Here is a 20,712-nt window from a genome sequence, read left to right on the forward strand (position 1 = left end):
CCGTTACGGTCTTGAATGAAGTGCTCTAACACACGTCAAGGCCCTGATCCAATATGGATTGTTGCGCTAACGATTATTATTATTTCTGGGAGGGCGTGCAATTTGTTATCAAAACGGATCATAAGCCGCTGTCCTACGTGTTCCAGCAAAAGGTGGACAAAGCATCGTTTCGTCAGGTACGTTACCTGATGTACATAGCCGAATTTTCAACCAATATCGTTTACGTCAGGGGAGAAGCAAACATGGTAGCTGATGCACTCTCGCGCATTGACGCTACTTCTCTCCCGACAACGTTTGATACTGATGAGCTGATAGTGGATAGCTCCACCACGCTCAACACGATCAACAGAAAGTTCGTGTGGCCAGGCATGCGAAAGGACGTAATGCATAGAAAAAACCGATACCAACGATTCGAAGCTCCCTACCGAAAAGGAGATTCACTTGGACATTGGGGGTGCCCAAGTATGCCGATTCCGTTGCTGAAGCATTCGTTGCGACGTGGGTGTCGCGCTACGGGACACCTAAGGTTATAACCACGGATCAGGGCACTCAATTTGAATCGTCACTTTTCACTGCCTTAGCCAAAACACTGGGATGCAAGCGGACCAGAACACCCCCATATTATCCGCCATCAAACGGTGCCACCGTTCTCTCAAGGCGGCCATCATGTTCTTGGAAGACAATCGTAGCTGAGTAGAGGTCTTGCCTATGGTTTTCCTCGACCCCCGGGCAAGTGACCCGGATCAGAAGTTCTCTCGTACACATTACGTATCTTAATTGAGTTTCTTGCTTACCTCCTTCTCTTCTTCATTTATGTACTCCTTAGGGTGATGTCCAGACTCCAATTTTGCATGAAATACTGTGTATTAGTAAACAAGGGGATTTCCACATTCACTTGCTCCAACAGAGAAAATTCCAACGATCGTATCTCTCGGCAAAGAACAATGAATAAGAGAGAGTTATAGGAAACATCAACCTCAATGTCCATTGACCTGTAATAGTTAGGGATGATGAAAAAAGGCCATTTTGGTTTGACTATTTTCAGCCTTCTTTATACTTGGGCTTCAAAACCTACCGCAATGCAGGTCCTGGAACGCCGGATTGAACATTTCTGCAAAGTGACGCATGAGGGACACCAAATGCAAAGGAGCTTAAGGTACATTTTGGAACTACCCCCGATAGACGGCTAACCAACGGGAAAAGCGGGGGTTCAACTCATTATAACACATATGAGCTCTAGTATTAACCCTGTAGATGAGAAATCGGTTCAGTTCAATTAGATAGAATCAAAAATCGCAATGGGGTTGCATTGTTATATCAAAAAGTCTGAAGATGGTCTCTTAACGCGAATTCGGACTCTTCTTTTTTGGGAGAACGTGCCATAGATGGTATAACAACTGCTTTCCAGGAACAAACACGAGCGAAAAGAATATATGACGCGAGTGAAACACGAAAATTGCATATTATTAGATTACAGGAATTTCCCTTTTTAGTATATGACATCCTGTATAACAAGATAATTACATAATAACCACAATATTCTATATTCTTCCCGTTCTTTCTATACCTAATTTACTTTAGTACTTATGTTGTAAATATTTTCCGTTTCATTTTCCTTATCGTCATATAAACACTACGTATATCAATTTGTAATAGAACAGCGAATATAGATGCATCTACACATTAAGTATTTTAATTTCTAATTCTACGTTAAGGGAATTAGCAACGACATAGGAGAATAGCTTTTTTTTTATCTTTTTTAATACAGGAAGAGTTCTGATTTACTTTATATAATATGTTTAATGCTTATACGGCCGAACAAGGACTTTCCCATTTCCTAGATAAGCAACTTCTATTGTGGAAGTAACCATAAGCGAAACCTTTACTAGGAAAAGGAAGACAGCACATGTAGAGCTCTAAAATTTGGCTCAAGTCTCCTATCAACTGGAATTGGAAGACACTGACAACCATTAATAGGCATCTGTATTTAATAATATTTCCCTCTAAATAGAATTATTCAGTATTCGCTTACTATAAACAATCCACTTTCGAAATTGGGCTTCACCAGGAATGTGAATCAGACTTGTTCGGTTGGAACGGATTTTGACGGAACAAATGTTTGGAAAGGAATTGAGTAGTTAAGACTGAATGGAATACTAGTCTGAATCTGGAAGAAAACGTTACAAATCTTAGACGATTTTACGATCGTTACACTTTTTCCTATTTGTCAAGCAACTCGTCCTTAGATTGCTTGTGTAATGGAGCTTTGTATATTAAACTGTCGTAACGGAAAGTAGACCTACCATCTTATTATTACTTTCTCCTACGACTGTGGTTGGGTTTTCATCTTTTTTCTTTTTTTTCAAACTCTTCTTATGCGTAATAGGGCAATCTAAAGTCTGTACTGTTGTTAATGTAGGACACCTATTCTGGCTGGTAGCTCCCGGTGTTGAAATTAAAGATTGTTGTCCACCTATAATACGTCCTTGCTGCTTACGACCAATTGTTGCAGTTGCAAGAGCACCGCTTGGTAGTGTATTGTCTGCATTTTCACATCTATTAAATGATAATTGTTGTTGCTGTTGCCGTTGCCGACGTTCCTTAGCACGTTCAATGTGTTTCTTTCGCTCTTCCCGAGTCCAGTAACGACCTGTCTTAATTTCAGAAATTGTATCGTCTTCCGTTGTCTGATCGTTACGTTCAGTTGTCAAGCGTATGGCACGTTCACGGAGTATTCGATTACGAGCGGGTCGTCGAACAATGTACCGAGTTCCATCCTGTCGCCGTTTCACCTTCCAAACCATTGGGGGCTCCTCGCATGTAGTTTGCTTCGTTTGAATTGCACTCACCTGAGAAGAAATTAGACATAGGGACACATTGGAATTTATGAACGCTTTCTATAATCCATTCACTGGCAGCATTTACAGGAAAAAAAATTATGAGGGATGCAAATATGAACCTAATGCGAGGACGAAAATATAATCAAATTTTGAGGAAAAAGAAATGTCGTATTTGTGATCGAAATTTGACGCTTTATTTAACATACTTAGAATTATCCTATTTAAGTCAGATATGCCTCGTTTTGTTCGCAAACTTGTTGCCAATTAGAAGGCAGGCTTCATTATCCCCCCTCCGTAATTGCAAAAAACTCAGACAGCCAGTTTTCGCAAGCCTCTTTTGAGGCCAACTTAGTAGCACCAAGAGCGTTTTGCATGGACCCGAAGAGATGGTAATCACTTGGTGTCAGGTCCGGACTACACGCTGGGTGCGATAGGACATTCCATCCGAGCTCCCGTAGCTTCTGGCGGGTCATCAAAAATGTATGAAGCCGAGCGTTGTCCTGGTGGAACGCAACACCATTCATATTTCTGCTTCAAACGGTCGAATTGCTCCCAGTAGAGGACCGAATTAAGGATCTGGCATAGTTGAGCAGCTCATAGTGGATGATTCCCTTCCGTGGGATTGGAAGGGAATCACCCACTATGAGCTGCACACACAGCAAACCTTTCCTGGCCGTCAATCCGGGGTTGGCGATGGTTTGGGCCGGCTCTTCGATCTTTTTCGCTTGAAGTTGTCGTACGTGATCCACTTTTTCATCACCAGTCACCACCCGCTTCAAAAATGGGTAGAATTCGTTCCGTTTCAGCAGTGCATCGCAGGCGTTGACACGGTCCCAGAGAAACATCTCTGGGACCGAATCAACGCCTGCGAAGAACATTTCTGCGTCAACTCGTGTGGCATCCAAACATCCAGTTTTTTTGGAATCCAATCTTCTGCAAATGGTTCCAAACGGTTTTATGTCCTTACCCATTGCCTGGCCAATCGGGCGAATGCTCGCATGCCGGTCTTCTTGGATGATTTCGACGAATTTTACCGGTTTCTACGACGATTGGCCTACCAGTACGGGGTGTATCTTCGATATTCACTTCACCAGAATGAAATCGATCGAACCAACGCTGTGCTGTGCAAATCGTTACAGTGTCGGGCCCATAAACTTCACAAATTCTATGATGATAATATGATGAATTTCTTGCTTGATGGACTCCATCTTTGACGCGCTATAACTTAACACTGAAACGTACGATCACAACACTGTCAAAGAGACACTTGTAGCACAGATTGTCGTCTTCAAATCGCCGTATAGTATGACCCGATGCGATAAGCACAGCACAACATATGTCTATTGACAAAATACGATATTTCTTTTTCCCTAATCCAATATGAAAACTATACTAGCGTAAATAAAGTCGACTTACTTCTTGGCTGCTGACGAAATGATATTGACTAAGATTTGGCGCATTGAACGGTAATCGATCAGTTGGTGGCGAAATTTTAGCACCTTCAGCTACTGATGCATGTGAAGCTTGTCCTAGAGCAGCGTTTTGACGAATCAAGGTCTGACGAAATAGTTTTTGTTGAAGTAACATTGTCCGTTTTAGATTCGCCATATTCGTATACATTGTATCAGCGGATATCTCGGGCGACTTAGCAAGTGTCTGATCTATACCACGAATTATAAGAAAAACAAACCAAAATTAAGGGGGAGACATTTACTAGCCAAACAACTAAGCCTAATTACCTGCTACTCGTTGTTGCAATGCAGAGTGAATGATTGGGATGGCAAGGGGACACTGCTGTTTAGAGGCTAACAAACGTTGCAACTTTTGAGGTGATTTCTGCTGTGCCAGCTCATGTTTTGGACTTGAAGATACTTTATCCTTTTTCTGGCGTTGACACTCCTCACAATTATCGTTTATATCCTGAATATAAGTACCTGCACAATCATCGGGGCATTGTTGTTGTACAGATGGCTGTGATCCTGGCGGAATATGCAAGGCCGCAGTTGCTCTGATGATAAGAAAACTGGTGTTCACGCAGACGACAACAGACAATTCTAACAGGAAACCTACCTTTGATATCCAGTCTTATCACAAACACCCCCTCCTTCTTCATTAGAGTTCATTTCAGGCGCTAAATGATTGTTACTATTACAGGAGCCGCCCGTATTATAGGCACTTGAACTATTCTCGTGGTCTTCGCCGCTTGAATTGCTTTTCATAGTTTTCGAAGAACTTGACGGCTGAAATCTCATATTATTGGAGATTGCTTTGATTTGTTGCAAAAGTAAGCCACTACGATCTTTTTTACTGCCGCCACGAATACCTGGCGTTTTAGCAGGAGTTTCAACATCATTAAGTTGCTGTTGACGCAGTAAGATCTGTTGTTGACAGTGTTGCATCTCTAGCCATTGTTCAACTAGATTTTGTTCAATCGCTTCGTAAGGAAGACAATAAAACGGTTCTGATTCAATGTCCTCGGGAATAGTTTCATAAATATGTTCAGTGTCAGATTCGATCGGTTTTTTATTGCAATTAGACCTAGGATTTGTTAATTTTCGAGTTGACACGGTTGGAGTTGTTTTAGGTGGCTTAGTATCGAGTGTGTTGTCGGCAATCGTAGAGCTCGTGGATTTCGCAACATTATCAATAGGAGTACGATATATATTTAAATTTTGGCCTACTTTTGGAAGAGACGAAGATGCCATAATTGCAGAACTACTCGTCGCCTTGTTATATTTCCAACTGTGGCCACTTATGCTATTATGAAGCATCATGCTGTTCTCCATTCGAGATGTTAACTGAGCAAGTTCTTGATTCACAGATTCCAAATGAGCTTCGATATTTACATGGTCTAATGGGTCTATTGCGATTTTAGCTTTGTTATCCTTGGCGTTAACTCCTCCTATTTCAGTTGCTTCAATATTGCTTTTATGTGAGGACGATGATCTAGAAGTATTTGAATTTGTTTGTTCTGATGACGAACGAAGGTCCCCTATTATGGAGAAACCATTGTTACGAACTTTTGTCGGAGACAAACAATTCTGATAAGTCTGTTGTGCGATATCATTGTCATAGTCGTCATATGAAGTGTGAAGATCATCGTCCTGAAATTCAAATGATTATAGAATATAGGATTCAATAAAAAAAAATGGACAAGGTGCCAAGGAGACTTACTATATATAAATAGCGGCTGACCAGAAACGTGACAGCATTCTTGTTCTCGGCAATTAACGTTTCTGTGTCTTCTTTGCCAGAGACATCACGACCGTTCACTTGAAGTATTTGATCACCTTGCCGTAAACGCCCATCTCGCGCAGCTACGCTATTTGGTATTATATCGCTAATATAAACTTCTGTACATGTATCGGTGTCATCAGATCCCGAGCTGTAGCTCACCGTTAATCCTAGCTTTTCATGGCTAGCTGACTTTTGTAATGTTACTTCCTATTGAATGGTAAACGAAATATAAGGGACCAACAAAAGACATTGCAGACAACACCACCTACCTCAATATCAATTTCAGGTGGTAAACCTTCCTCAAAAATATGCTCATTAGACTGATCGTCAACCGATGCATCACTAAAGATATATTCCGCAATAATCGTATCAGTCTGTATGCCAGTTGAAACAAACGACTTCTCGCCAATCGATCCGGACGATGGTGATCCAGTCACAGTACCAGATGTTGGTGAATCTTTAACTATATCTTCGGCAACATCATCTCCACCCCCATTGCCGGCTTCGTCGTCCAATGGTAATTTATTTTCATTTTTACTTTCAAAATTATCAACTTTGGGAGAATACTGTTGTTGTGGAGAAGTTGATGGAGGGGACAGTGTCAACGATGGTGATATTACACACGTAAATGGCGAGAAGTATCCATTAGAAATATGAAATTTATTGAGATCATCAGATATTGGACGTCGAACTTCCAAGTTCATTGGCTCAGAAGCCTTTAGGAACATTTGTACTGCATCACTATGAGGCATTTCACTTATATCGATACCATTAATCTGTACGAAATACGGTGGTTCTCAATTAATTCATAGTCAATTTGTTAATGATCGCTAAACTTGAAAATTTGATAATAAACTTACAGAAATGCAAATGATAGCAACAAAAAATTAAAGTAAATAAGCCAACTACTATCTCAGCTCCGTCTTATCCATTTCACACGAAACGAAACGAAGTTAACTCCCATATCGCCTTTCAACAACCACCCACCTTGTTGTGATGAAGTAGCTCACTAAGGAAGATCCTCTAGGAAACGGGAGATGACACCTGAAACCAAGCGTTAATCAAAACCCCAAGCCTAGGTGTGACCACCGTATCGAGGGCTGAATGATCACAGAGGTTAAGATGTGGCCGTAAGCGGTGAACTCTGGGTACCAGACGAGCCCCAGTCTCAACTAGCCTTATCTCGGCAAAAAGGGACTCTGCCGAGATCGACTTACTTTCCCCGATAAAACAGAGAAACTAAAAAAACAAAAACCTATTAAGAAACTAAAATTAAATCTCGATCGTGACGATCCAACCCCGAGTGAAGGGGCAACTCTAAGTTCATCGATAGAGAACCTGATTCTAGGCTCCGATTCCCAATTTACTCAAGTGGGAACCAATCTAATTAGGACCCAGTCCTTAACGGACGAGCCGAAGCAGATCCCTTCTGTCAGCACTCCTGAACTCGGGCTCCAATCGGCGCCATCTGCTAAGACTAAAGTCTTGTCCATGGGTAAGCACCTGTCCACGGACAGCAAACCGAACGAACCGTCTCCGAGCAAACCGACTTCAGACCTTGGCACAGCTCGTGGTTTATGCGGGTTGAGATTGAGAAGAAAGGATCGTTCAAGGCCCTTGCGGCTAAGGTGAAACCGAAGCGATGGCGGCCCTCGGACGATTCTAACTCGACACTAAAAACCGCAAAGAGGATTCGGCCGGCAAAGGCTAGGCCTTCATTTGCAGCCAAGGCTATCGAAGCCGATGGATGGGTCTAGTATGACGACTCTAATCCATTCGGTTACGATATTGAATAGTGCGAACAGCGAACACCTCCTAGCTGTAGGGACTGCATCCTCGCAAGGCATTAAAGCTTCGGTTTGAGTCGGTAGGTGTATACCGTAAAATGTTACGGCAAAACTTTACCGACGAAAACACGAATGAATGGCTTGAGGCTTGAGGGTGCGCAACTAACCCTGAAAAAAGTCTCTGAGCTGCCATCGCTCAAAAATTGCTTCCTCTGTCTTCCAGAAGAAGAGTGTAATGGTGCTGAGGTTTTGGAACAACATGGTGTCCAGGATGACCCCAACACCTCCACCTGGAAGCTGCTAGGCAGCAAAACAGGAGAGAGAGCTGATAGGGCGGGAACTTTCCTTACTATCGGCGTTCCCGATCCCGATGTTACGAAAGTTCGAGAACATTGGGGCTGCCGGCTCTACTACGAGTTAGGGACCGTCACGTTACAAGTGTCGGCTCCTAAAACCAATAAAAGGGACGTGCAGTCCTCGGCATCTTCATCTGAAGCGTAGATGAGGTACCACATTTCCCAAAAATAAATTTGCAGCATTGCTGATCTAGTGCAAATTAACAAGCAATACCGAAACAAGGACCCGTCCTCATGGCATCTCGACTTATCAAGCACCGAACGTTATCTCGAACCCAGATGGCAGCGGGTTCGAGATAACGTTCGACTTCGTGTTCTTGCCGAAGGCCAATGGAACGAGTTTGTCTGGATCTGTTGTTTAGGGATAACGTTTTTTACCGTTTACCTGACGCCGAATGAGACGATGTTGGACTTTTGGCGGCGGCTTGATGCTCTGGAGGACGCCGTTTCGAGCACGGATGGACGAATCCTGGTAGGCGGTGATTTTAATGCCGGGGCCCTTGAATGGGGCATGCCTCAGTCAGACTCCAGAAGGAAACGGATTCTGAAAATGGCGGTGAGAACTGGGTTCCTAGTTTTAAACACCGGATCCACGGCAAGTTCACTTTTGCATCGGAATTTCTGGCATCACCTTCGGACGGGTGGCGAGTCCTAGAAGACTTGTCCAAGTGATGACCAGTACATCGCGTTCCAAGTGGTTGACGCTACTTACCGGCGAGCACAAACGCGACGCTCTCCCTGCCTATGCTATGTCGCGAAGGTGAACGTCGGGAAGTTCGTCGAAGCTTTTGGAGCAGGCAGAGTCGCGCTGGAGGACGCTCCGAGGGGTGGTAGTGTCACAGCTGACACCATTGTAAATTCAGTGATGAACCTGTTAACGATGGCGTGTGAGGCTTCCATGCCCCGAAGAGGTCCCAGGCGCGACTAGCCATCCATGTACTGGTGGACGGCAGAAATTGCCGACCTACGGAGCGAGTGTCATAAGCTCCACCGTTTGGCACAAGGTTTGCACGCCAATGAGGAGGGATGCGCCATAAAAGCACAGTATAGGTCAACAAAAAGGAGACTCCGCACTGCAATAAATAAAAGCAAACCTCACGGCTGGCAGAACCTTTCCAACGAGTTGAATGAGGACCCGTGGGGACTTGGGTATGGCTTGTCACCTGGAAAATCGGGTCTCTGCGCAGGCCCTGCATACCAAGTATCGACCAGATGAAGCGCATTGTTACCCAGACATCCTGTACGGGTTGATGTCAATAGCGCAGAAAGCGTCAAGGATTGCCCCCTTTTCACAGTGAGACAAGACAGCTCGAAGAAGCGGTTCTCACAATGAAAAACGAGAAGGCGCCAGGTGCTGGCCAGAATTGCTGCTCGAGGCATTCAACGCTTGCTTGAAGGAGGGCATGTTTCCTTCTCGCGCTGATCAGCAAGGGCAAAAGAGACCCGGAGTTCCCGTTTGCATACCGACCGCTGTGTATGCTTGATGCGGCCGGGAAAGTGCTCGAGAAGCTCAAGGATAAAGGAGACCTCGTCTGCATACCGGGAAAGTGCTCGAGGAGCTCATCAGGAGTAGATCCGCTGAAGGGATTCGCGCTGCCGGGGTCTTATTCCCAAGGCAGTTCTGGTTCAGAACAGGAAGATGCTACTATGGAGGTCGTAGATGCGGTTCATCGAGCCGAGGCACACAGTCGCCGATCCCGACGGATAGTGTCAGAAATGCCTTCAATTTCATAAGATGGACAGATATGCTAGGCACATTAGAAAACCCATTTCACGTGCCAAGCTATCTATTGAGGCATTATCTGAAAGACCGCTCCTGTTCTATGAGACGCTAGAGGGCCAAAGGAGGATGGAAATCACGTCGGGAGTAGCACAGGGATCCATCCTAGGGCCGGATCCCTGGAATGCTTCCTAAGATAATCTGCTGAGACTTGATATGCCCAAAGAGTCGCACCTGTTCGGCTATGCAGACGACGTTGCGGCACTTGTTGCCGGACGCACTGTTGAACAAGTCTGCTTTGACTTGGCATATTGATGCGACGAGTAAGCGGATGGATGGCCACAGTTTCAGCCTTGCGCTGGAAAAAGCGAAGTAGTCGTCTTAATCAGAACGAGAATCCCGACCCTGAGTCCCATATCGATCGGCGAGTTGACTACAGAGTCAAAACCAGTGATTAAATAACTTGGTTTAATGCTCGACTCGACGATGAGCTTCTTCGAGCAAATCTAAGCAGCAGTGGACAGGGCTGCAGCTGCGGTCACGGCCTTGAATCGGCTAATGGCGAATGTTGGGGGCCCTATATCTACTAGGAGACGTCTCCTTATGGGAACAACGCAGTCGGTTCTGCTCTATGGTGCGGAGGTATGGGCTGATGCCCTTGACAAAGAGGTGCATAGTAAGCACCTTACTCAAGTGCAGAGAGAAGCACCTTTGGGAGAAGCATCTGCTTATCGCATTGTCCCAGAACCGGCCTTGAAGGTGATCGGGAGAGTGATCCTCGTTGCCCCCCTTCCCAAGGTTGTCCGTGAAGAACGTCAACGCACCCTTACCGAGTGGCAACTTTCTTGGCAAAATGAGCCAAGGGGCAGATGGGCTGCGCGGCTCATCGACAATTTAGGCCCGTGGTTGAACCGAACGCACGGTGAGATTGATTACTTCCTTACGCGGCTTCTAAGCGAGCATGGAGGTTTCTAGTCTTATCTGCACAGGATTGGGAAGGCGCGATCTCCTGATTGTGTGTTCTGCAATGGAGTAGCGGACGACGCTGAACTTGCGAGAAGTGAGACGGCTTTCATCAGCAACGTTATACAGACAAAGGGGAGCTCTCTGCAGATAACATTGTCAGAGAGATTCTGAAGAGCGCTGGAATCGTATTGCACATTATATTCGGGCGATAAGGGGTTCCTTGAACTGACAGCTCCCTTCCTGCCCTCTCCTCCCGTTGGTAAAAGGAATTCTCTGACTTGAAGGCTCCCTAAGCCAGGAGAGCGGGAGGACTAGCCCGAAGTAATGTGTCAAACAGCTCGAGGTTAGTTCTCTAATGACAGGGAGGTGTTTTTTTGGTAGTCCGACAGCGTACTGTTGCGGGAGTTCAACACTTTGTGCGTAAACGCGTTCACCTACCCTACTCCTGCTGAACCTTGGCCGACTGAACGATACATTCCTGATGTGGTTGTCGGGGCACTCAAACAATACTGGCAATGAGGAGGCTGACAGACTGGCTCGCCCAGAGGCTGGATCCTACAATGGTGGGACCAGAGGCAGCTTTTGACATCCGGCCATCCACTGTCCACTTTACTCTGAAGGGTGAAATTGCAAGGATGCACATGCAGCCAAGTGGAGAAACTCTTGCTGGCACGCGAAAATCTTTGAGAAAAATTCCGGGGCCACCAGAGCAGCATTTTTGTTGGTTTTGCCTATGTGCAACCAATTTAAGGAGGAGGAGGAAACTGCCCGGTCTCCTCTGATCTCAGACACCTTGGTAAGGTTTTCTTCAATGAATGCACACTCTCTGTCTCTGGAAAATGTTTTCAGATTCGCTAAAGCCAGCGGACGAAGTAGGCGGGAAAGCTCCTCCAGTAAACTAAACTAAAACATCCATGACCGTGGCGGATTTCGAACATGAGGTACCAATAAATTGGCACTAAATGAGGCAGGTATACAATAAACATTAATTCTTAAATGAATACATTTCTAAAAAGCTCGAAAATAATCACCTAATTTTCTTTATCTCTAAACTACGGAGTGTTTATGTGAATTTTATTTTTGCGAATAGCAGCAAACGTTAACTAACCTTGCGTATAACCCGAAAATTTCAATATTATTCTGGCTCCATAGTTCAACTAAACTACAGCCTACAACAATTGGGGAGTATATTACGCTCAATGTTTACATTGAGATCTCGATTTGAAGGTATCAGCAGCGTTTCTATCATTTAAGTTTATTTATGTAACGAATGCGCTTTGAATAAACAACGAAACGGAAATAACTTGATGCAATAAAAACCCATTCGGAGGCTTTATGTGCCCCGATTTATGGGAATCGTTCTCCAGTTCATTATTAGAGATTTTTATACACTTTGAGATAGCAAAGTTAGCATTCAATAAACTTTATAAACTGCATTGTGAAGAAAACAAGGAGGTAAGGGATATGGTTGGATAATAAGAGATATAATTTTGACTCTGCAAGAAATGCATGAATGAGCATTCAGGGAACCGAATCGGACAAAATATAAAGCAATGCGGATTCCATAACTCAAATAAAAATAAAAGAAAAATAAATAAACCAAAAAAACACTTACCTTTAGAACAATGAATTTAATATCTGCCATTTTTAAATGAAGAGAGTAAAAAACTTTGGGAAAATTATCACTTAGTCACATGCATTTGCAGCACTTTTTGTTTACGTATATATATTTGCGCGCATTGCTTATAATATTTAGTAATAGACGAAATACGATTTTTATAGTATGGAAATATTGCAACATATTTTACTTCAATATTTCACGTTTTGAAATTTCCTTTGATTCATTCCGGCGAAATTTAACGCGATGCATTTCAGAAAGATTTACCTAAAACACTCCGATTTTGTCTTTTTGTTCTTCGTTAAACACAATAAAGACACTTTTTAGATAGTGTTCCGGCGATTCAGGTCTCATGATTAGCTATTATTGCTGTTTTATTTAGCTGATTTTTCAAACTAATCAATGATTTTTTTTAATCAGTAAATTTAATCAGTTATTCTCCTGATTAAACATCAACGCTCCGTAAAACTGAAAAGAAAAATAACAACAATTAAAACAATATCATAACATTTTGGGAAGACAATAAAAAAAACTAGCTCCACCAAAATGATGCAGTCAGCGATTAAGACAGTTATTCAATACGAAATACAACAATAAAACTGAAATTAGAGCCATGTTGATAGGGTTAGGACCCCGGTCTATACCCAGGGTTTTTTTTTACTTTAAGGCGGAGGATCGAGTATCCATTTCAGATACGGCAAACATTGAGTGAGACGACGATTGGTATTGGAAATTGAAGGACTCATTCGAGTACTGGAGTCAAAAGTTGGGGCTCTGGAAAAGACATTCCAGACCCTACTAAGTACAGCAAAAAAACACCGGCACCAATGTGAAATGAAGATCTCTCCAGCCACAAGAAGCTGACCAGAGGAATCTTCAACATCTGCTACAGGCATAAATATTAGCAGCCATACAAGCACTGCCTGAAGAAGTACAAGTCGGCCATCAGTCGGTTGGACTATTGTCAGAACACCGAAAACACTAGTGTATTCGCGAGCCTCAGTAAGATCCTGTCCACGGAACATAAGAGCCCATCCTTTCTTAAAAATTCGGAAGGCTCCTGGAAAAAATCTTCTAGTGAAACCGTGGAGCTGCTGGTTCAAACACACTTTCCCGCCAGCGCGGAGGACTGTAAGTCAGAACCTTACAGCTGTGAAGGACTATCAAATCGGCAATTGCCGAGGATAAGATTGGCTGAGCTATAAACAGCTTCTCCGCATATAAATCTGCATAATGCCAGTCATGCTACAGAAGCAGCCGGAAAGGGTTATGCCGAAGCTGCATTTCTTTACTATACATACTACAGTCGTCATACCGAAAGCGAGCAGGCGCGGTCGCGAAGGACTTTCGAGCAATCAGCCTGACCTCTTTCGTGCTGAAGACCCTAGAGCGCGTCCTGGACATTTACTTAAGGATGATTATGGAGAGAACGCCTTTCTCTAAGTCCCAGCATGCCTACCTCAAAGGAAAACCATAGAAACTGCCCTCTACGAGGTAATTGGCAGTACAAGCAGTATAACCTGGCTACCTTTTTGGATATAGAGCGAGCTTTTAACCAGGTTAGTACGAACGCCATCAAGGAAGCCTTGACCGTTATTGGATTGGAGGGGTATCTTACGCATTGTATGGTGGCAGGCTTTGAGAAAAAAATACAATAGGATTCAAAGAACTGCATGTGCAGGTGCTACTGGGGCTCTGCAGTCCTGTCCGGCAGATGCTCTCATGTACTCCTGCATCTCCTCCCCCTAGACCTCAACATTAAATACGTTGCAGCGTGCAGTGCCGTCAGACTACGTGAGTCCGGATGCTGGGCAGCGAATTCCTACGGCCATAACAATATCCTAGACGAAGTACCTCGGGAAATATGGGCACTCGCACAAGAAACTTTGCTGTAGACTTTCCAACCAAGGCAAAGTGGAAGACCGGCGGCATGCTGCAAGGTTATGACTCAGTAGTCTTTACCGACGGATCAAAAATGGCCAGCGGAGTCGGCGCGGGGGTTTTCTCGGATACACAGTGTATCCAAGTCGTATGGTCTCCCAGGTTTCGCCAGTGTGGAGTTGCCAAATCTTCCTACGGGCGCATCCCTTCATGCGGCTAAGGGAACGCTCAGCGGATTTGTTATGAGCACGCACTTGTACGCATTAGGAGATGTGCGCCCATAGGCATGTTTATGCGCAGCCCGGGTAGATGGGAACAAAACGCCCACCCGTGGATAAAAATTGGCTATGGGAAGGATACCCAGAAAATAAAACAAATATGGAGGAGGAGAAAGGAAGTTTTCTTACGGTGCAGGGCTTCGGAAAGCCAGTGCCGGCGGTTTTTGGAAGTGAGCAAGCGAGCTCCCGGCCGTCGATATCCAACGACCGCAGTGCCCCAGTAGTGGGAAACTTGGCTACTGTGGCATCTAATGCTACAAGAGAGTGGAAAATAGGTCACACCGGATCCTTTTAGAAGGAGTTCGAAGCTTAGGAGATCACCACCGATGACAATGGTTCCCTTTGGTAGTCGAAATTCGTCGCGGGACTCTGAAAGAAACATGAATAATCCCTTGACCGACATCATTCCTTGTGGCGCAAGGCGCGAGAGTAAACGGGAACATATCGGAATGGCTTTCGTTACTCTCGCGGAACAAATAAATGAACTGTGTGAGTTCATCAAGGAGGGGCAGAATATCCACCAAAATATTCGGGCCTTGATAAGAGGCATTAAATTTTCTTATATCAAGGCACTCGAAAAAAAGAATTCCCAAGCGTCAGGTGGCAAGGTCACAAGGGAAACACAGGTGATTCCTGATAAGGCAGGCGGGAAAACGGACTAGAGACGGTACCAGTGAGCCTCTAGGACCGCAGCAAGTCCCGAAGAAGAAAAAAGCCTCTTCACCAAAGAAGGCGGAGCCCGCGAGAGTATCCGCGGAAGTCGATAATCTCACGATTGCAGCCACAACATCTGCAAAAGTGGAAGAAACCAACGCTCGGAAGCCCAAACAATGGATTAAGGTGAGCAACAAGAGGGAAAAGGACAAGAAGAAGCTCCGCCCGGAAATAATAAATATATCCAAGAAGGGAAATATGTTCAATGCCGACATCCTCCGAAAAGTGAAATCAGGCCCGGAACTGATGGATTTGGGAGATAGTATAAACCGTATCAGGCGAACGGAGATAGGAGATCTGACGTTGTGGATGCGGGTTCACCTTTCGAGGTAGAGGGTCGGGTTCGATCGTTAACCTGACATTTGTTAGCACTTCACTGGTGAGGGAGATGGCTTGACAAGTGAGTGAGCACTACACCAACAGTGACCACCAGGCCATCTTCCTCATCATTAAAACCGAGGAAGCAATCAACGACGCTCTGGAGATAGAAAGGCTAAAGCAGTTGGCTGGTCTATCGGAGCTCTCAAGGAGGAGACATTCCTGGCGGCATTGGAGAGAGCCCATGATCCCGATGGAACAGCGGTGGAAAGGGTCATACAGCTGTCCCAGCGTGTAACCGAAGCATGCCACGACGACGTTTGCACCACGGCAAGAGGCGGCAAGAGATCGCTGCCTTGAGATCCCTTTTGTCTCCGAGCAAGGAGACTTTCCCACAGGACAAGGGGAAGCCCGGAACACCAGGAGTGTGGGGAGGAATACAAGGATCTGCGAAACAACCTTAAGAAGGCCATACGGAGAAGCAAGCGGGAATGCTACCAGAAGCTCTGCATGGAGGCTAATACGAATCCGTGGGATATACCCCACCACCAAGGCTACCAAGTTGTAATGAACAAGATCCGAGGGCAAAAATCACCTCAAGTGACATGCCCACGGCTCTTGTTGCAAATAATTACAACTTTTTTCCCGCAGCAGGAGCAGGATGAAAGTGAACTCCAACTGGCAGCTCAGCAGGACGTCTTCTCGATCCCTGGTGTGACCGAAGAGGAACTTCGGGAAATCTGCGGACGTATTAGGCGGTCAAGGCCAGACCAAGGTGGTTCGCACATTCGAATCGTGCATGGCGCAAGGAGTATTTCCCGCCCAATGGAAGAGGCAGAAGCTGGTGTTGCTACCGGAGCCCTAAAAACCACCGCCCTATTTGTCTCTTAGACACCATGGGGAAGATGTTGGAGAGGGTGATATACAACAGGCTGCTCCCGTTCATCGAGCTTGGAGGTGGTCTTTCAGAGCGACAACATGGGTTTCGGCGAGCCTGTTTTACGGTCGATGCAGTAGCAAAGGTTGTGGAATTGGCTCGAAATGCAAATGCTGGTGACGCTCTCTGACGCTGGACGTCAAAAATGCTTTCAACTCAGCCAACTGGGGCTGGATTAAAGTTACTTGACTCGGCTAATCGATAGTTACCTTTCGGACAGACTTCTCTGGTCCGACGGGCCGAATGGGCACATTGTGACAGCAGGTGTGGCTCTAGGTCCTGTATTGGGACCACTGCTGTGGAACATAATGTACGACGGAGTGCTTGGCCTACGCGTGGCGAAGGAGGCAACGCTGATTGGTTTTGCGGACGACCTGGCGGTAGTTTTAATTGCAAAGCATCCCGAGGATGTGGAGCTGTATGCAAATTAAGCCATTCAAGCCATCAAGTCATGGTTACGAATGGCCAAGCTAGACCTGGCGGACGAAAAGACGGAGACGGTCCTCATTGCCAACCGCAGGAAGAACAACACGGTTAATATTCGAGTTGGTAATCGTGAGGTCGTCTCAAAATCAATTGTCAAATACCTGGTTGTGATGATCGACGCCAAGCTGAGGGGACGCGCGGGAGAAGGCAGCAAATGCAAGCTCATCCCTTGCAAAGATGATGCCTAACGTGGGAGGGTCGAAGTATAGTCGCAGGCTACTCATCGCGGGAGTGGTGAAGTCGATCCTGTTATACTCGGCCACTGTCTTAGCGGAAGCGTTGAACCACGCTGTAAACCGAAAGAAGATAAGTTCGGCATACCGGCCAATTGCGCTAAGGGTGTACAGCGCATTTAGGACGGCGTCGACGGAGGCAGTGTGTGTTATCACGGGAACGATTCCTATAGATCTTCTAGCGAGCGAGGCACACTGGCTCTACGAAAAACGGAAGGCAAATCCAGCCGAGGTGAATGCGGATTTCCGAAAAGCCATAAGGAGAGAATTGTGTGGCAAGTGGCAACAACGGTAGGATAACTCCGACAAGGAACGGTGGACCGTGTATCGAGAAATGGCCCGACACGGAGAATTGATTTACCATCTGATACAGTTCCTTACGGGACACGGTGGCTATAGGAAATCTTTGCATCGCTTCGAGTTGGACGAGTCTCCCTAACTGTCCTGAATGCGGTGCTACCACCGAGGAACTGGAGCACGTTATGTTCTATTGTCCAAGATTTCTGAAGCAGAAAAGTAGGTTGAAAGGCATCTTGGGGGTAGACATCGAGCCCTCCAACCTGGTGGAAGAGATGCTGAGGTCGAATGAAAGCTGGATGACGGTAAATAAGGCAGCAGCCGCAGTGCAGACAAAACTCCTGGAGTTGAATCGAGCTCGGAAGCCGGCGCGACGAAGACGCGACATGGACGTGCTGGTGTAGCGAAGCAGAGCCTCTCCCGCGAAGTAATACTTCACGGTGGTACCGGAAGATTTTGCCAGTGTACTCCAGGCGGAAATACTGGTGATATTGGAAGTCTGTCGATGACTGGAGAGAGATTCGAGCCCCAAGTGTAATATAGCCGTTCTGACCGGCAGCTAAGCGACCATCAAGGTGTTGTACTCAGCGACGACATCTTCCAGGCTAGTGGGGCAGTGCAGATCACCCTCCTCTGGGTTCCCAGGCATAGGAACATAAAGGGAAATGAGCGGGCTGACGGATTGGTCAGACAAGGCTCTGTTCTTGGCAGCCCTTCGGGGCGACTTGCACGGGGCACTGGCCCATAGGGGACCATGTCTGCAGGCTCGGCAGACCTTACAATTAGCATTGCCGAAGCTGTGGAGAAGGAATGGGAACCCTTCTGCGATTGCCAAGCTCTAGCTAGAGTCAGGCTACGGACATTGGGGAAACCATTCTTTGAGGACCTCAGGCAGATTTCTGGCTGCAGGCTGGGAGAGCTGCTTTTCTGTCATGATCTAAGGAGTTTATGGCATCAACACGGAGCACCGCAGCGCCAATTGGGCTCCCCGGAGCGGTCACTGATACCTACCTTCTAATTCAATGGTAAAAAATTCGTTTTTCCCCCATCAGAACACTAAAACTAATTCATTTAATGAAACCTTCGGGTTGCGATCTTACATGTAAACCAGTGAAATCGTGTGCACAATATTTGGAAGAATAATTTGTACCGAGATAAGCAATTCTGTTTCTTGAGAGCCAATGACCGACAGTCTATTTAGGCCATGATCGGTCTTATCAGGAATATTGTTCTTGTTCCATCATCGTTAATGTCATTTACCTCTTTGTAATCAACCTTTCCACATGCGGAGAATACACGTAGTAACCGCACAATATTCCTTGTCCGCATGTTGATGGCAGTGGGTAATTGGATGTAGTCGAAATTCATCTATGAACAATGCTTACAGGAGGAGTACATGGAGTAACAATTTATCTTGAATGCAGAAATCATTCAATTTACCGACATCACCTAGATTTCGAAGCATTTGGCAGTGCCGGGCATTGGAAGTGAAGTTCCATCGAACTGACTCGATGTCTCCGTACTCTCGAGAATACAATTTACAAAGGGGTCTCCTCCAGCAACTGCACACGAGTTGCGCGTAGTACTCGCACTTTACCCCTAACTTCCATCGTTTTGGAGAACAAGCTGAACATTCCGGCGGACGATATGTTTCCCAGTTTGTCTTGGTTTGAATGTCGAAGGAAATGCTAGGTACAGTGCAGGGCATAGTGGACCGGACAGAGGTGGAATTCCTCTTGTTCATTTCATGCTTCTAAAGTCGGAATAATAAGCAATTGTTATCGGAATATGGAGGGAAGGAGAACTTAGATATTTTCAGCTGACATTAATGTCGAGAAGTGCAGCCAGTCAACACTATGTGGGTGGGCTCATGTATGACTCGCGGGCTGGATTCCTGCCATATTTTCCGCCATAAGGCAGGCGAGATTTATTCAATAGAACACAATATTCCTCTTCACAAGCACTAGGGGTTTAAGGGAAAATCAAGTACTCACCGAATAATGGAGCCTTTAGAAAATCGCAGCACCAGGCGCTTGCAATCGAGCGCTGTGGACAGCCATTCCGGGAAGCTGTTACCACCTAAAATCTATGTTTACCTTGATGAATTCCGCACATCTGAACACCACAATTGCACCGATTTACGCTACGAGGTCCATTACCGTATGGCGGAATTTTCTAAGGATTTAATCGAGCGCGGAACACCAATTTATGTCACCGTCGTAAGAGACTTGCACGAGTTCATTTCACTTCCTTGCACCTCCTCGCAGTCAACAGCAGTCCTGTCAGACGTACCATGTTCCCGGATCATTCACAATAACACCCAGAACTGCAGCAATTGAGTGAATTGAAGACAAAAAAAAACACGATTTGCTTCTTGCACCGCCAATGCCAGCAGAAACTCAGGAAATTCACAAAACGACATTCACGACGCGACGAATACGCGGAGTGGTCGTCCTGCCATTTGCCATTCGCACGCAGCTAAACATGAGCGTCCGCCAGCGGGGAGAGTACACATTCAGATGTCGTAAGCAAAACAAAACAGAAAACATGGAAGGAGCGCAAGCCCACGAAGCGACGTTATCCGGTACGAAACACAAGCCCAACAAAAAAACTGAGAAAGGGCGCTCGCTAGCACGCCGAACAACACAGGGCGGCCGCCATGCATCCTTCCGCCACGACCAGTCGAACAACAATGAGTCGCTGGCGATGCAACAATGCAAAGGATTGTGACGTATATCGACGTATCCGATAAAAGGGCTGAGCACACGTAGGCCTGTAAGGGCTAACCAAAAAGTATCGATGAAATTCTTGTTATGAAAATCCCTCAAAAAACAATGTGAGCTACAGCACGAATTAACAGAGAGAATTTTGCATCCATTTTTCAGTAAAATCTTCCTTTCTGAGTAATCAAATCGGAATACCGGAAGTTGACACTTCGGGTATCAAGGTCTTGCGTAAAACGGTTCATAATCAACTTTCTACGCACACTTTTCCCAATCGCACATGGCTAAAAACCCAAAATATACCTTTTGGCGGCCCGGTCT

General features: G+C 45.6%; 1 protein-coding gene across 1 annotated transcript; it reads right to left on the reverse strand.

The window, feature by feature from the left end:
• Positions 1-1,456: 1,456 nt before the first annotated feature.
• On the reverse strand, positions 1,457-20,347 carry LOC119660926 (slo-interacting protein 1-like). Its single transcript, XM_038069906.1, has 8 exons — positions 19,663-20,347; positions 12,522-12,992; positions 6,347-6,853; positions 6,015-6,284; positions 4,911-5,944; positions 4,580-4,848; positions 4,257-4,501; positions 1,457-2,849 (listed from the first exon to the last, which is right to left on the reverse strand). The coding sequence occupies exons 2-8, from the start codon at positions 12,549-12,551 to the stop codon at positions 2,274-2,276; spliced, it is 2,931 nt and encodes a 976-aa protein (XP_037925834.1). The 5' UTR covers positions 12,552-12,992; positions 19,663-20,347; the 3' UTR covers positions 1,457-2,273.
• Positions 20,348-20,712: the final 365 nt, after the last annotated feature.

The sequence above is a fragment of the Hermetia illucens genome, chromosome 7 (genome assembly GCF_905115235.1).
Source record: "Hermetia illucens chromosome 7, iHerIll2.2.curated.20191125, whole genome shotgun sequence".
NCBI lineage: Eukaryota > Metazoa > Arthropoda > Insecta > Diptera > Stratiomyidae > Hermetia > Hermetia illucens.